General features: G+C 35.6%; 1 protein-coding gene across 5 annotated transcripts in view; it reads right to left on the bottom strand.

The window, feature by feature from the left end:
* The window catches only part of CRPPA (CDP-L-ribitol pyrophosphorylase A), a 321192-nt gene that overhangs the window by 89180 nt on the left and 214148 nt on the right, over positions 1-17864 (bottom strand). For 2 of the 5 annotated variants that reach the window (XM_057504561.1, XM_057504559.1), the window contains one exon: positions 13371-16513. The exons of the other annotated variants lie outside the window; for them this stretch is intronic. In XM_057504561.1, coding sequence (XP_057360544.1) covers positions 16400-16513 — 114 coding nt within the window. In that variant the 3' untranslated portion in view covers positions 13371-16399. Of the gene's footprint in view, positions 1-13370; positions 16514-17864 lie in introns of those variants that run through there. 5 annotated transcript variants of the gene reach the window in all.

Consider the following 17864-nt stretch of genomic DNA (forward strand, 5'->3'; position numbering starts at 1 on the left):
GCCATAAATATAAAAGTGGTTAAATATTAATCTTTTTTTTTCTTAAAGTCTTCATAAATCGGTGAAGTAGCATGGCTTTTGCAGAGATGGGACAAAAACACCCAAGACACAACTCAGTGATTATCCCCTCCGTGAACAAGGCAGGTTCACTGAGCATTGTTTTCTTCACTTATGCAGGATTTCCTCCCCCAACTCTCTTCAGGCTTTTAGGACTCACCTGCCCTCTTCACCACCAGCACAAATCTTCTCCTTCAACCAAGTATCAGTGAATCTGACTTTTATACATTGTAGCTGATGGGCTGATTTCACTAAAATTGAAATATTTCTACAGTAAAAATTTACTAGGAGCAGGCAGTTTAAACCTTAATGATAGAATTAAATATCCACTGACCCATGACCAAAAAAATGCATTAGCAAGAAGATGGACAGTTAGAATGAAAGGAGAAAACCAGGCCTTTAAATCACATTAAGATTCCTCTGCTGACTCTGGAGGTAATGTTTTCAGCTTCCTAGGCTCTGTTGTAAGCAGAGGGAACCTAAGTCTTTATTTTCCAGATACAACACTATTGTCCTCAGATACACAATATATGGGTCTCCTACTAACGGATGAGACAGGGCACTTTTTTCTCTCACTCCTTCTAGAATATGAATCCCACTCTTTCCAAATGGAAGCCTTCCTATGAGCCCTGATTGGAGGGCTTCTCTTTACAGATTGCTCCTACTCTTCCTCCAAAGGGATTTTATGTGTACATGTACGTGTGTCTCACACACACAAACACTTGTTAGTACTTATTTTCCTTCCCTTAAGCTCCCTTACCACTGTCTGTTCACATCCCTTTGCCTCTTAATCCTTCCTCAAATTTGACTACACCACTTCTACAAAGTAGCATATCATGGACCTACAATCTTTTTGTCAATGTAAACCTAACTAAACGTTGTATAGAATAAGAGAGAAATCCAAGGAAATATTTCTCTCCCCAGAAAAACCTAGATGACAAAGAAAAGTAATTCTGGATTTACTTCTTATATTCTATTTTCTTTGGCTGTCCTGTTTTCATGAATAATTATTTTCAAATTAATTGATTTGCATGAAAATAAGATATACTCAGTACTCCGAAATCGGTGTCCACTTTCTAAATTATGCTCTGTGAATTTAAAACCTTTATTTTGTTTTGTTTTCTTTTGGATTTTTTTTCCTGGGGTATGGAAAGGGTCCTTAACATACCTAAAGAACATGACATATTTCCCAAGATGTTGTTGGGAAGTGACATTTTGGAATCATTGGGGTGAGAGACTGGAGGAGAGACTTTAACAGTTTAAGAAACCCCAGGTCATTCTGATAGGTTTCTGCACCACCACCATACCCCAACCCACAAAGAATCACAGAGGGGGGTAAAAAAAAGGGCATAAAAACACTGTTTACAATATTCTAAAGTATAGAATTAGGAATCCAACCCAAAACAAAGTAAGCTACACAATGATCCCTGGAAGCAAAGATAATTAAGATAAATGGATAATTAAGGTGAATTCTATTGGAAAAACAGTGTTATGGCTCCCCAGTACTCTCTGAAATGTATCCCACCAAGCCAATGCTGGCAATAAAACAGAGCCAGTGTCCAATAACTATTCTTCCCGGAAGCAAGTATTCCCATTGAGATTTTACTTTTTTAACAATTACCTTTTAAACTGACTTAAGCTTTTACTTGACCTCTCTGCAAAATTAAAAATAAATTAATATATCCCCCACTTGCAGCTGATTAAGGTAGGCCAGGAAACTATCTGGATCTTGAGGCCACAGCCAGTTTAAGATCCCACTGCAGTGAGAAGGGCATTTCCCAGAAGAGCAGAAAAGGGCCACAGCATCTCACATTTAGAATGATGCAGAACAAGTCCTGGGAAGTCCTCAGCTTCATGCTGGCCAGGAGTTATGGTCTGAGAAAGAACAGTGATATCTAAAGTAGTCAAAATTTAATATCTTCCTCCCAATCTTCAGGGCCAGGCTGCAGGTGCTCCATTATAAGAAAGCCTCTTTCCCTTGATAGGACTTTCTCTCAGGCTATGTGTTTACGCTCTGTTCTCCAAGGCCCTTCCCTGGAATGGAGAACATCTATTCTTCCCACTTCCTGGGAGCAGACCATGGTGCTCCAGCTCCATTCCTTGTTCTTTATTCCTCTTCAAAAACTGGCAACAAAGACTGGTTCTGGGTTCCCAAGCATGCCAAGGCCAGGATTCCTTTAATTCCTCTCTGCTCCACATTCCACAGTCAAGGAAAGATGATACCAACCTCCACACCCAGAAGATTCCATCCCCAAATAGCCAAAGAAAGAAGAGTGAACTATAAAATAATCTAAAGAGGAGTATAAACTATGTAGTTCTATTTTTAGGATAAAATAAAATCAATAGTCCACTAAATGTTAATAATATGGCTTCCATTTTAGAGTTAGTGCATGTCCTTTTTTACTTTTTTGTTAAAGCCTCAATGAGTCAGTGAGCATTGTGATGCATGAGGTCCAAACACAGCTCAGTCACTTATTACCTTATGGTGCAGGGAGTTATTTATGTTTCTGGGCCTGGGAATCCTCAACTCTGTATGGTCAAGCCATTAACACACATACCACAGGACCTTTCTGAAGTTTCCATGAGAGCATATATGGAAGTGCGTGGCACACGGTGCTCACAGAATATCAGTCTTCTTCCCATACTCTGTGAATGGCTAATTTCAACAAATGCCCTTCCCTTAGCAGCCTCACCCTGCTAGGCATGGGCAAAGGAAGAAAGTAAGATATACAGTCAGAGTTAGTGGGGTTATCTAAAGACAAGATGAGAAAAGAAATGCTGTAGGTACAGATAGTGTGCATTTAAGAGAAATGCAGTGGTGCTTTCCAAACAATGTGGCTGTCTGAACTTTGAAGATATAGAGTCAGAAACCTGACTTTTCTCAAAGACACTCTCACTTTGCTTTTCCCTGAATGGCAAAGGTAGCTAACACCTTGATTACTCAGAGTTTTGTACTGTTTCCATAGTAATATGTCTTCTTATAACTTAATGATGTATATGATTTTAATATACAAAATATGCCAACCCTGTTGATTACACAAATGCTGGAGATCACATTTTAATGCAACACAACAGCCACTTTGTTCATCTGACAGCAAAGTTGGGAAAACTTTTTTAAAATGGCAAAAATCCACCCAAACTCAGGTCAACAGAATAAAATAAACATGATAAATGTAGCACACCTAAATCATGAATACACCATTGTGAATCTGAAGAAAGCTGGAGGGTACAAAGGAAAACCCAGGGGCAGAGGTTGGGATTAGGCAGAAGGGGTCATGGTAGTAGGAGGCGTTCCACTTACAACTGTATATGGTTTAGGTTTAAAAGCATGTGAATTCACTTTCTCTCAAAAAAAAAGAAAAAAGTAAATATATTTGTAACTCTTAGCATTGTCTCATTTGCACAAACAAAAAACTGAAGTTTCAATTCAGGAAAGCATATCTCCTTTATTCCTTTAGATAGCAAATAAATATCTATTTTCTATTGGAAAACCAGGACTTTTTTCATTTGAATTTTGTTTAATATGAAGTAATGAGAACTGCAGCACTCTCAGCATACGCTGCCTCTGTACGAGGGGACAACAAAACCCCAGCAGGTCCCCCCAGCAGCATGAAGGCCCTGCGCCTGAGGATGAACCCAGCCCCAACTAACATGCCTGCCTCCAAAATAACAAGGCCGGTAGAATTTAGTGTTTGTTCTAGCCAATACCAGAGGACAGGACCTTAACTTCCCTTTAGAGCATTTACTAAAATGGGCTTACAATTGTGAATCCTTTCTCTGTCCCTTTGAGATGCATATGTATCTCCCACAAGCCAGAACTGTCTTTCTCAAGGACCAAGAAGTCATTCTTTTGTGTCATTGTCAGGAAGGATGGGGCTTGGTCTCACAGACTCTGTAGGAGGACAGCATCCTAACTTCAATAATTAGCCACTAACAGACACAGCTGGCCTACTCACATATATGTGGACCAACCTTCTGCAATTTTTCACATGAGTGCCATTCTATCCCTCCCTATCCCTTCATTCCCCTTAAAAGGCCCAGTCACTTCTGCAGAGCAGAGGGGAGCTCAGCTGTTTTCCCTCCTGTTAGTAGTTACTGAATAAAATCTATTTCACCACTCTGACCAATGAATGGTTTTGTTTATATTTGAAAATATAGTGTCTTTGAAATATGTAAGGACTATGTACAAATACCCTAATTAATTTTTAAAATACAGATTAGCATCACTGCACAAAATTTTCCAATAAAATCGATTAGAGGAAATCAAAGAACTAAAATATTTAATTGATGCCCCTAAGTCTTCTAACAATCCTATAAAACACACACACCACTTAGTAGGATTTGAAATTCTAATTCTGAACGAGCCCAGAAAAACAAAGAAAACATTAATTCTATAAACACAGACTAAAATTTTTTTATATTACCATTAAAATAAAATTCTGAATCACACTTCCATGTAGAATTTGTCTGTTTCCTAAGTGTATGGCCAAAGCATAAACTAAGTTTTAAAAGCTCCAATGAAGATTTTTCTCTCCCTTGATAAAGTATTGTGCACTGACTAGTGAATTCATTAAGGCAGATTCATTAATGGTGTTTCTGGTTTCCAAATCTTGTTAATTTCATGGGCCCAAGTCCATCGGACAATCCATTGTAATGTATTCCAAAACCAGCACCTTCAGATCTGTGAAGTTTCAAAAGAAATAGCTTTCCCTATGGACATTAGTACTTTTGTACAAATAGATGAATTTCTACCATTTTACATTAGTTCTTGTGCAAGAAGCACACTGGCTATGCTTAAAAACACTCACTAGGTGACATATTATTCATCATTATAGTGCTCTTCAAATCATGCTTCAGCATAGCTATAAACTGTTCAGTGTTATGAATATGAGAAACATTCTCTCACACTATAAATTAGAAATGTTAATGTACAAACCTCAAATCTACAAAGTATTTAACAAGTTGCTTTTTTATAACAAGAGCAGTATTTCATCACAATAATAGCTACATTTCCAATATCCACCTAGAAATACTATGCACATGATCTACATTAAATATTTTCTGCATGGCATTCACATTTCTACAAATTCAAAACACTTCTGAAGTTCTACGATTTAAGGCAGAGATTCAGTTAAAAATGTAAGTTGCTGCCTGATTTGATTTCTAGACACCATATAATTAACTAAGCTGCAGCTGCCTTATGGAATATTGGGATGTCATATAAGGAAGTCAAAATTTTTTTGCAAAAAATTTCACAAAAGCGAAACCACAAGGCTTTTTCCAAAATGTATCTTATACACTGAAATGCCTAATATTGTGAAAGATTAATAAATTGGCACATCATCAAGTCTCTTAAGCAACAAAGCAGGTAACTAACAGACAATGAATATTCACACAATAATGCGGTGAGAAAGCAAGCATAAACCTGAAACAGAAACACCTAGTACATAGATAACAAAAACCGTCATTGCTTAACAGTGCACCAGGGAATGGTTAGTGAACTCTTCTAATTCAAAAGGAGTTTTACTCTTGGCTTTTAGTTTCTGTTTTTATATTTTTCTAAACATTCTTCCCTCAATAATTTTGAGCTACATCTAAAAATGAAGGTAAATAATTTCAACAGAAATATAAATACATTAAGAAATCAAATTCATTGCAAGATTAATGAATCAAAGTAGTAATTATAGATCCTATAAGCTGAAACAAGAGACATCAAGGGAACACCCACAACTCACTTAGTATAATTCTATTTAATAAAAGATACAGACATTAAAAAAAAGTTGAAGTTTCTATTTGATGTTGCTGTTGAAGTAAAAGTTTATTAATATGTTGATTATATATGTAAAACTTCCTTGATTCTTTAAATTATGTCTGTAGCTCCTCAAGGTTTCAACATAATCATATTATTTGCAAATATTGATGGGTTTTGTTTCTTATTTTCCAGTCCTTTAGCCTTATATTTCTCTCTTTTGTCTTACTGTACTAGTTAGGACACCCAGAACAAAGTTGAACAGAAATGCTGATTGTGGCCATTCTTTTCTTGTTCTTTATTTTAAAGACAATGCTCCTAACACATATTAAGTTAGATGTTTGCTTTAAATATTTGGCATGTGATCATTACCAAGTCAAGAAATTTTACTTCTACCCTGACTTTGCTAAGAGTTTATCATGACCAGATGATGGTTTTTATCACATGATTTGCTCCAACTATTGCAATGATATTACTACTCTTCTTTAGTTTGAATATGTGGTAAATTACTGCAGCAGGCTTTTTAATAATAAACCATCTCTAAATCCCTGAGATAAGGAATTCATATTTATAAATGATATTCGCCTACAATTTGGAATTTATTTATTTTTACCAGTCCATAAATTCAACTGATAACATATAGTCTTAGCACTTTTCCATTAATACTTTGCACACCTTTGGGAATACAGTAAATAGGTGCAGCATAAACAGAAACCATCAGAGAAGTACAGTACTTCAACAAGAAAGGCAAGATACTACACAAATCTATGATGTTCTGATCATATTTGCAAGTATATGTACATTTTTGCACATTACATATTAGTAAACATATAGTGAGTAATCACCTACTATGTACCAAGCACCATTCCAGATGCTAGAAATAAATCAGTAAGCCAAACAAAAATACACATATACATATGAACACAGACACACCAAACTCTGCGTTCTTAGGACTCACATTTAGTTGAAGAACATGGACAAAGCATATATAAGTAAAAACACTGTGCACCAGATTATGTCATATTGCTATACAGAAAAAGTTTGATGGGTAATGGGGAATACTTGAGTGGGGCAAGTGCAAGTTCAATATTCAATACAAATCACGTCTGGAAAGAATTCAATACGCTAAAGGAAACCAAAGCTAAGCATTATGATAAACAATATAAATAAATGAAAGCTCTCATTCTTTTCCCAGGAAAAAAAGCCAATTAAGGAAAGGCTGATAATGTGGCAGAATAGTAGTTCTCAAACCATTTCCTTGAATTGCAACAAAATAAGGACTGATGTTTAGAGCGTGACAAATCTCCTTCCACTCCCAAGGAGGATGATGGAATGAAGATGAGTCAATTGAGTATTACTACTACAGTAGCTAATTTTTACTAAAGTAAATGTTTTTTAAACTTTAAAATTATTTTTAGTAATATATAATTTACAGTGCATTTCACAATTGTCTAAAAATAACTGTGGTTGGCATTATTTCAAGAGTCTATCCAGCTGTACTGTAAGATCCCCTAAAAATCTGATATTACTTAATTAGTAAACAAGCACCTAAATTTACATCATGTGGCCAGTGTCTTCATGTTATACATTTACTAAGAAAGATGACCCAAATAATTTGTTACAGTTCAGTCTGTTGTAATAATTTACTATTAGCTGGATGGCTTAAACAACAAATATTTATTTCTTACATTTCTGGGGGCTAAGAAGTCCAAGATCAAGGTGCAGGCAGATCCACTACTTGGTGAGGGCTGGCTTCCTAGTTTGTAGACTGCTGTCTTCTCACCATCCTCACATGGTAGAGGATACAGGAACTAATCCCATTCATGAAGACTCTACCTTCGTGACCTAATGATCTGCAGTAAGGCCTCGCCTCCTAATACCATCACACTGGAAATTAGGATTTGAACATAAGAACTAGGGGAGAGACATGAACATTCGGCACATGATGTTAAGAGACAATAGTCTGTCATTTGGGTCTGGTACCATCTGTTCCCTATGCTGTGGGGATGGCACTGCGATTTTTCTCCTGGGAATGCACCCAGTCCTTGCATTCATCCATGTAGTTTGGGTGAGCTGACCTGGCTCCAGAGGTGGGCATATTAACTAGGCCTGGTTAATAAAATGATCATCCACAGGGGCTATAGTAATTGAATCAGAAAATAAAGACATGTTTCATAAACAAGCTTAATGAGAGTGAGAAGCAAGATATTTGGTAAAATTACTGACACAGAGACACTCTCTTTCCACTGAGTTTACTAAACTAATAGATATAATAAATCTGGAGCAGCTTGTGGTTATGTTTGATACTATTTAAAAACCACATGAGAGTAAAAACCCAAGTACAGGGATGGAAAGAGACAGATGAAAGAGAGAAAGAGGAAATCTCCCTTTGGACATCGGGTTCCAAAAATGCCTAAAGCAATTTTCTTGGATTTTTCAGTTACATTGTTAAACCAATTTGTATAAAACAGTTAATTCATATATTAATTTAATTTGCTTAAAAACCCACTCTGCCTTGATCTTCCACCAGTAAATTTAGTTGAAACTGACATAAATGCTGCACTTTAAGTTTTGGAATGATCACAAAATTTTGTTCAGGAAACAAAACACTGAACTCTAACATATATTAACATAAAGCTACAGGAAGTAACTTTATTCATGTTGATTAATAAATAATACATTTCAGAGAAAAAAAAAATCACCTTTTCCAAAATTTCAAGGTAGCTGGTTGAAAATTTAAAGGGGAAGTTAAAATCCACACTTCTATGTTACATAGCAACCTGTGTGTGACAATTATTTTATTTCCTAGCTCACTAAAAATTATCAATATATTTACCAAAATTATAATTTTGTAATTTGCAAACAGTATATAGTTTACATTCTCCTTTGTAAAAGAAAAAATTGAATGAATCTGGCATTTTGACTAAAGACTTTTGTTTCCCATCTAAAATATCATAAGAATCAGAAAAATACATGACACTTGAATTGAGGCAAAGGTGAATCTGAATCAAATTAATATTTAAGTAATATAAAGCAATTAAAACAGGAAGTTAGTAATTTAGTCATCATATCTACATCAATCTTTGGTTACTTGATGAGATAATTACAGAATTCTAAAATTTCCACTTACTGTTCAGCCTTTGAAACTAAATGAAATGTCATGGAGAGAAAAATTCCCCTTCCTTCACAAGCCTTGTTAAAGTAGAAAAACTCTAACAGTAGAAGCAAATTTAGTGATTTCTGAAATTTTGCTAAGATATTTTTAAAAATCATAATTTGGTAAGCTTTTGGATTTTTACTAATTATTTTTCTTTACTACACATTTTAGCTAGTCAAGAAATTCACTCTTCTCAAAGGCCTCAATGAGATTGCTCTCTGCTATTTGTCTTAGCACATAGGTTTCCTGAGTAAGTAAAGTCCCAAAGAGATACTAGCTGAAAGGATCTGTAATTTCAAGTTTTCAAGTAACATAAAGTGTTTTTAGAAGATGGAAGCAGAATCAGCCATGCTGGCAGCAGAAGACACAATAGCTATTTCTTAGTACTTATTTTCATGAATTTACCACAGGGTCATGTTTGCTATTGTTATCTAACCTCTGAGAAACACATATTTGTGGAAATAATTAAGCTTTAAAAAGCAAAAGTTATGCACTTTTAACACCTAATTAACCTGATATAGTTCCTTCAGTGAACCCACCCCCTGAGGGCAAAGGTCAAGTCTCAGCCATCATTTGACTTCCTCAAGATGCCTTACAAATGGGCTGACACACACTTAACAAAAACAAAGCAAAACTTGTCTTTTATTCAAGGCCTTAAAATAATTAGCAAAAACTTGAGGAAAGGTAAGAAGCATTCGCTTGTGCTTTACTTTGAGAAAGTATATTTGTGATGAATATTTTCCCGCACTCAAATTGTGATGTCACCGTCAAAACCTGGTGTTCTTTTAGCTCATGAGAAAAATGGAAAACACGTGTTTGGAGGCACAACTTTGGAAAGTATGAATGAGTCTTTTAAAAATTATATCAGGCGGGTCATTTGTTGAAAAGTATTAAGCTCCACACCAGATTGTTTATATACTTGTTCAATTCGTAATTTTTAGTTAAATGCAAGTCTTCATTATTGAAACTGCTATCAAGGTTCAGAAATATTTGGCATTGCATAATTTAATTGTTGCTCTATGATCAGCATATTTAGGGAAAATTATGTACCATTTTCATCTAGAAAATTTGATTTAGGAATCATGTCAATTTTCTCCATGCACCTGAACTGAGAATGCAGGAACTAGATTTTTAGCAATTTCTTATCTAGGTTTTTAGTCTACTTCTTCTCATAAGAGTCAGAAAAATACTAATATGTCTGTGCTAAGCTGGGTTTTCTTAAAGAGAAAGAGAGAGACCACCCTCTCTGAAAAGCCTAAATGCTTTAATTGCATTAAGACATCTTAAATATGAAGACAGAAATTTAATAAAGGGATAAGAGAATTAAGATGGTGAAGAACATGTCACAATTATTTTCAACCCTAGCATGTATATGTGTATATACATATATGTGTGTGTATATATAGGATACACACACACACATATATACATATATTTAGCAAAGCTTATTATTTAAAATTCAAACCTAAACAGATCAAGTCAGAATCAAAGATATTTACCCAGTAGACAGACAAGAAATGATCTGACTGTTCACTAGAAAGGAACTAGAACTATGTGGTATAATGTAGAAAATATACTCATACGTTAAATAAGTTCATATGTAGCTTGGTATTTAGTTGCTGATATCTTTTCACAAGCATATAGCCTCACCGGAGATGCAAAATGTTGTTTTTGTTGCCTTACTTTATGGTAAGAATAGAGCATAAGGTTGACTTGAACCTGCAAACACAGTGTAAGTACATACCAGTAGGTAGTACATAGATTAGTTTAATGTTCCATATTTGAACACATTTCACATTGCCCCAATTTCAGACTGCAAGCCAATGAACAAAATATTACTTTCCTCCTTTGAATTCTTTTAATGAAAAAGTCTTTGCGGTAAACAATAAAAAAAAAAAGTAGAGCACAAACATTAGTTCCTTGTGTTACCGACCCGCTTGCAAAGAATCTGTTCAAAGAGCAGATCTGTGGCCTATTAATGAGATTTATTAAGATTTAGAAGCTTTCAGGCCATAAATACACATTGAGAATCATATTTTTAAAAAGTAAACAAAAATGCAAAAGATTAAGATATATAATTTTAGCTGAAAAAAGTGGTAAATTATCTGTAGAACCCTTTAAACACTTATGTTCTTATATTTTTCCTGATACAGAGTTTTAGAATGATAGTGATTAGAAACATATAAAAAATAAACAATGGCTGAAGCATAATAATAATCATGAATAGTGCCTTTGTAAAACATCTGTGTTTTTTCTGTCCATTAAAATCCAGATTCTTAAAGAGTTATTGTTGATATGTTTGTTATTAAATCAACTCATTTCCTAATAGCATTAGTATATAATTGACAATATGCATTCAGTAAGAGGAAGCTGAAGCTTAATTAAAATATATTTCCTTACCAGTTGTCAAAAGTGAGTAATGAGATGGGTGGAAAACTAATAAACCTCCCTGTTTTCTATATACAAATCTATATGCCAAACATTACTCATTCTCCCTGATTCTCAATGGAGAAGATCCCTCTATATTTCCACTGTGATAGTAATCAGAAATGCTGATAGGATTCTCAGACAGTAAACACATGCTCTAATTTTGCAAACTATTATCTTTTCTAAATACTGCCTGTTTAGGGCAGAAAATAAATAATTTACATACAGCCACTCTTATTCCTTGAAAACAGTCCTTAGAGAGTCTCTGACTTTGGAAATGTTACCCTTAATTGACATGGGATATCTAACAGTCAGTTAATAGGCCCCAAATATTTCAAAGTATTCAGACTTATTGTCATTGGCTTAGAATATCAAATTTTAAAATAATTATTTTCACTTAATGTTTAGGAGAATATCTAATTTCACTTCCCACCCTATTTGATATTTTCAAATTCTCTAGCACACACATGATGTTTTCTACTTGATTCAGTTAAACATTGCAATTTTTGAGTTCTTTGTACAGCTGCTTCTGCAGTTTGGATAATTAGTGTTCCATAAAATGAAAATAAACAGAGAAAGATATCTCCCTCCCTCTAATGTTAATTAAGGAAAGTCTACATAAAACTTCTGTGGGCAATATATAAACAACACATTTTATTTCAAAGGGCTGAAGTAATACCAAATACATTAAAAATCTTCCAGATTTTCCAGAGACTAATTAATTATTTAGTTTGTACTTTCAGACTGTTACATCTATTTTTTTTCCTATTTCATTAGTCAAAATATCAGAAATGAGACAAAGACTGAAATTATATCTTATTTTCAAGGTTTCATTGGTACTAGTGATACAGAAGAAGTTTTACTGGACAGACAGCTTACAGGAAATCAGATCACTCCCAAAGAAGTTTTTCAATGTTTCCTACAAGTACACTAACATGTCTTTCCTGAGATTACCAACAGTATTCCAGTTGTCAGATTCACTGGCTTTCAATTTCTAATCCTCTTGACTTAGAACAGTAACTGTGTTTTCTGCAAACGCTTTTCCAAGTCACTGGGACACAACTATTCTGGATTACATGCTCTTAATGTAATGGGTCTCAACTTTCTCAATGCAATACCACCATTTTATAGCAATTCTTTTGTAATACTAGCTTCACTAACCTGAATTAAAATAATATAGCCTATCTATAAATAAATGCCCCCTAATGTATTTGACATAGCTATGATCAAAAGAGAGCTCATTAAAGACAATTGTACAGATTTACATACAACCACTCATTCCTTGAAAATGGTCCTTAGAGAGTCTCTGACTTTGGAAATGTTACCCTTAATTGACATGGGATATCTAACAGTCAATAGGCCCCAAATATTTCAAAGTATTCATACTTACTGTCATTGGCTTAGAATATCAAATTTTAAATAATTATTTTGACTTAATGTTTAGGAGAATATCTAATTTCACTTCCCACCCTATTTGATGTTTTCAAGTTCTCTAGCACACACATGATGTTTTCTACTTGATAGAAATGTTTCCATTTCCGTGGCTCTCCATCACCCTGCTATACCATCTCCCATTGTTATTACTCTATTCACATGTCAAAAAAATACTATGTGTGTGTGCATGTGTAATCATATGTCCATGTATATGTATATATCGTGTGTGTATGTTTTTCAGATTTAAATATCTCTAACGCTATTTAGGTTAGAAACCCTTGATTTGCATGGGGTGGGTAACAGAAAATAAAATTCCTAGCTTATAATACTAACACTCTAGTATTACTGTGGTGGCCAGCACCTGATATGGCCCCCAATGAACACCATCTCCTGGTAGACATGCCCTTGTGTAATCACCTCCCTTGAGTATGGGTCAAACTTAGTAATTTGCTAACAGTGAATAGAATACAGTAAAGTGATGGGATGCCACTTAGTGACTGAGTTACAGAAGACCATGACTTTTGTCTTGGTTCTGTCTTGCTTGTTCTGATATGAGATGCTGTAGGGACAGGGCTCTATGGCAAGGAAGAGATAGGCCTCCAAACATTAGTTTGTGAAGAACTGAGGCCTCAGTGCAACATCCCAGAGGAAGTGAATCCTTCCAACAGCCATCTAACTGAGTTAGAAAGCAGATCATTCCCAGCAGAGCCTTAAGAAAGAGCCAGAGAAACCACAGACACTGTGAGATGATACATGTTGCTGTTCTTTTTAAGCCATGAAGCTTTGGGGTAAGTTGTCATGTGGTAATAGCTACCTAATACATTGTTCGAAGGAATTAGTTCATTAGTTTTCCATGTCCATTTTCATTTGTACTGCAGCTTTTTTTTTTCAGTAAAGATTAAAGAGAGATGTGTATCATAAGTTTGTATCTAATAATCCATTTGATTTAGGTAATTATCATAGCTTACTGCCAAGTAGACTAACCAAATTCCCTAAAAACAATTTTGTTTTTCAAACTTACACATTTTGAAGAGATGTTATCTTTTATGCCCTTCATATTTTCCTAAAGAATGACTAAGTCTAAATAACAAAAGCCAAAGCAATATTGAAAGCGAAGAATATTTAGTCTCATAAATGTTCCCACATTGGGAAAGTCTGATGACTCTGAACAGGGTATTATGGGTTTCCGTGAACAGACTGTGAGCCGCACGTTTGTTGTGCATGTCATGATTCAGTACCACGGAAAGTACTGTTGTGTTTAGTAAATAATTCCCAGTTAAATTTCAAGTAATTGCTCATGTAGGAAGTAGAGTTTTAAAGTCTCACCTCCCCCAAGATTATTACTAAAAGAAAAATTATCTGTGCTCTGCTACTTGATAGCATATGCCTATTTGTTCTCCAAATTATCACGCACACTTGAAGGATGAGTTATATGTCTAGAGGACATGAATCATGTGGGGTGCACTTGAGAGGGAAAGATTGGTGTCATGGTATCCTACAGATCCAGGTTCTTTGGCACAAAGGTATTCTAGAGCAGTTGGACCTGTTCATACAGTTTGTAATGTTTCATTATGAATTTAGCTAAAGTAATTACAAAGAGATTCATCACCAAGAATGTTTTCTGGATACCCTTTATAGTATACACAAAACTTTCAAAATTCAGTAGAGAAGGACATAGTATTTAACTCATCAAGAACAGAGATCTGGTTTATACTTTGTAACAGAAGACCAAGATCAATTTACACAGCTTTATCTAACTTAATGTGGTTGCCAAACTTCATTTCACCACTCCATATTTCTATTTTGGAGGTTCATAGAAGAAGTCTCATGAATCTTTTACAAATACTTATTTTTTTTTAAATTACAGGCTGCTCTGGTAACTTTCTTCCTTTTTTATGTGGCTTCCAGAGCTGTAGTTGTAGGAGCGGTAGAAAAAGTGGCAGGAAGAAGGTAATGGAGCTTCTCTGCTTCGCCCCCAACCTCTCCAGGGATTGGTTTTTGTAGCTCTGACAGCTGGTGCAGTCCTTTCCCATGGCCTCTCTAGTGAAAATACTCACTAAGCCAAACATTGCTTTTAAAATGTCACTGATTTCCCTTTGTAGCAATTCCAGTGGAATGAAGGCTCAAAGGAGAAGACAGAAAATGGATAGATTAAAATGGTACATACTTCCTGTCATGCTAATATATTTTCTTTAATATTTTCTTATGTATGCTAAGCCCCTCCCTGTTACTGGAAGTTTGTATCTCCCTCCCTCCAAATTCATATATTGAAATCCTAACCTCCATTGTGATGGTATTAGAAAGGGTGGCCTTTGGTTGGTGATCAGGTCATGGGAGTGAGGCCCTTGTGAACAGGATTAATGCTCTTATTAAAAGAGAGCCCAGAGAGGTCTTACCTCTCCCTGCCATGTGAGAAGGCCAAGAGAAAATGGCTATCTGCAAGCAGGAAGAGGGTTTCTCACCAGACTGCAACCGTGTGGGCACCCAGGCTTCAGAACTATGAGAAATATGTTTCTGTAGTTTACAAGCTACCCAATCTATGATATTGTGTGACAGCAGCAAAATAGACAGACACCACCCCCTTGTCTTCTGCTTTATTAAAGTGTCTGAAAAAAAAATTCCATCTCTAAACTAAATTAAATATGAACTACAATAAATAATTTATCAACAAAGTAGTTAATGGTAGTATAGGTCAAGTTTAAGGTCACACAAAAAGACGCAAGAAAAGCCAGGTTCAGTTCCAGAATTTCCGTGTCAGGGCAAGACATGGCCAAAGGTGTCACCTGACAGCTGGCACACCTTCCGCATCTCCAGCTTCCCATCTGACAGAGAACTGTAACACCCAAGTTCTGACTTCTGCACCTTACAAATGGATGTCAGATAACTTGTATCACTCGTTCAAGGTCATATGGCTAGTTTTTCAATTGGAGGGGAAAACACTAATTCAATGCAGGAAATAATAATTTCTGGGAAACTATTCGAATAGTTCTGGGAAACATTGCAACCATGAACCTGTGTGCTTCTATCTGTAAAGCACTGAGCATGTAAAATGCAGATTAAATAGAAAACTGCAACAGGACTTTATAAATCTTATAAGCTTTACAAATTTTATTGTTATAGAAGTACATGTGCAAAATTTTATTTAAAAATATATGCTTTCAACTGAGACACCATGCTGAAAGCCTGGGTGCAGGCAAATGACAAGTGTCTGGAAGCAAATACAATGTCTCAAAGGTGCTCTGCATGATTCCAGCCTAGGACCAGATTCTAGGACCCAGGTTGATGAGGCTGATACTGAAAAGTGGCTCAACCAATGCCTTCTCTGATCATATCCCAGCTTTCCATCCTGTGCTACAGACACTACAGAGAGAAAAATATCTATTCCCCAGCTTCTGTTGCATCTAAATTCTAAGGATTCTATTATGCACACATAGGAGACTAAGCAGGTAGAAGTGAGCAGACTTGCTTGGTGCCAGAATCAGGGAGACTAGATTTAGGGCAGAGACTTTTCATTTTCTGAATCAGCTATGATAGAGTTTACACACAGGGTTTCCTGACATTGTATTTACCTAGGCTCAGTGATAGGAGACATTTTTATCAGCACAGTCCCACATTGTGGTGCATTTCTGCCAACTGCATTGCTCTTGGCTTGGTAGAAGCCAATCTTGACTCTTCAGAAATTCTATAAGCTGCAAAATACCCCAAAATATATCTCTTTATTTTAAACAATCAATGATACAGTTTCTTGTTTATAACTAAGAACCTTGAACAAGAACAAATGAATTTAAGAAAATCTGAGAAACTTTCAAATGGTCATTCTCCATTCCCTCACCAAACTTCATCTCAACATTCTACTATAGCACCTGGTATACTGGACCCTCACTGATATGACAATCCAGTATAAATTAAAAAGGTCAAAGAGTTGGTTCTAATATGTCAATATAATTAAGAACCACTGACCTAAGTCCATTTTCCAAGCCTGCCTCACCTCAGACTTTCATTAGAGCTTGAGTTGTGAACCATACAGAGTCCCAGGTATACCGTTGATCTATTGAAATAGATTCCCTGAGGTACAGACTAAGATACTAGGAATCTGTGTATTTATTAAATTCCTCAAGTGACTATAATACTGCCAGCTGGAGACTTTCCAAGTCCCAGTGTTTAGAAGCCACTGGCATAGAAAACTAATCATTGAGGCCTAATATTAGTTCATTAAGAATAATTTAAATATTTCTTTGAGAAATCCAGTAGATTACTTAAGCAAGAGAAGGCTGTAAAAATCCTAGATCTGTACTTCAAGAAAATATCTAGTAAGATGGCTCATGTATCTCTGTGAAGAAGGTGGGTAAGTAAAGCTGAGTGCAAAAATCAGTTGGGCGCAGTAGCCAATGGTGCAATGTCTATACAAAAAGACTGTTGAGTGGAAAAATACCCTTCAAACCTAGAATTTCCATCTGTGAAACAGTTAGTATAGCTTAAATTGCATTACAGTAACCAGAAAAGGTCATTTATTTTTCATGCTACATGTCAATAGTTACTTTGCTAGGGGCTCTGATTCACAATGTTTTCACTAAGGGCCCTAAGCTGAAAGAATGCCCACAACCTGGAAAACCTCTGGCAAGACTGGGTAGACACTAGATTTAGCAAGTTAATAATGACCTAAACGGTAATTTTTTTTCTAATCTCAACACTTTTGACACCAAATATGCGGAGTTTTATTTTTCCCACACTAACAGTTCCGACCCTAGCTACCTGGAGTTAGCACAGACCACAGGGTTAAGGGCTCAGCCCCATGAGACTGCCTTCCACTTAGGATGTTGATCTCAAGTACAGGCCATCTGCTCTTCTGATGAACAGGCTATAGATCAGGGATTCCCATGTCCTCCTCTTTGGGTTTGATAATTTGCTATAATGGATCACAGAGTTCAGGGAAAGTTTATTTCCTATCACCAGTTAATTATAAGGAATATTATTTTCTTAAATGTATACTTGAAAACTTTGCCTTAAAGAACAAGATCACAAAAATACTTTAGACTTCAA

Source organism: Manis pentadactyla, chromosome 7 (genome assembly GCF_030020395.1).
Source record: "Manis pentadactyla isolate mManPen7 chromosome 7, mManPen7.hap1, whole genome shotgun sequence".
Lineage (NCBI taxonomy): Eukaryota > Metazoa > Chordata > Mammalia > Pholidota > Manidae > Manis > Manis pentadactyla.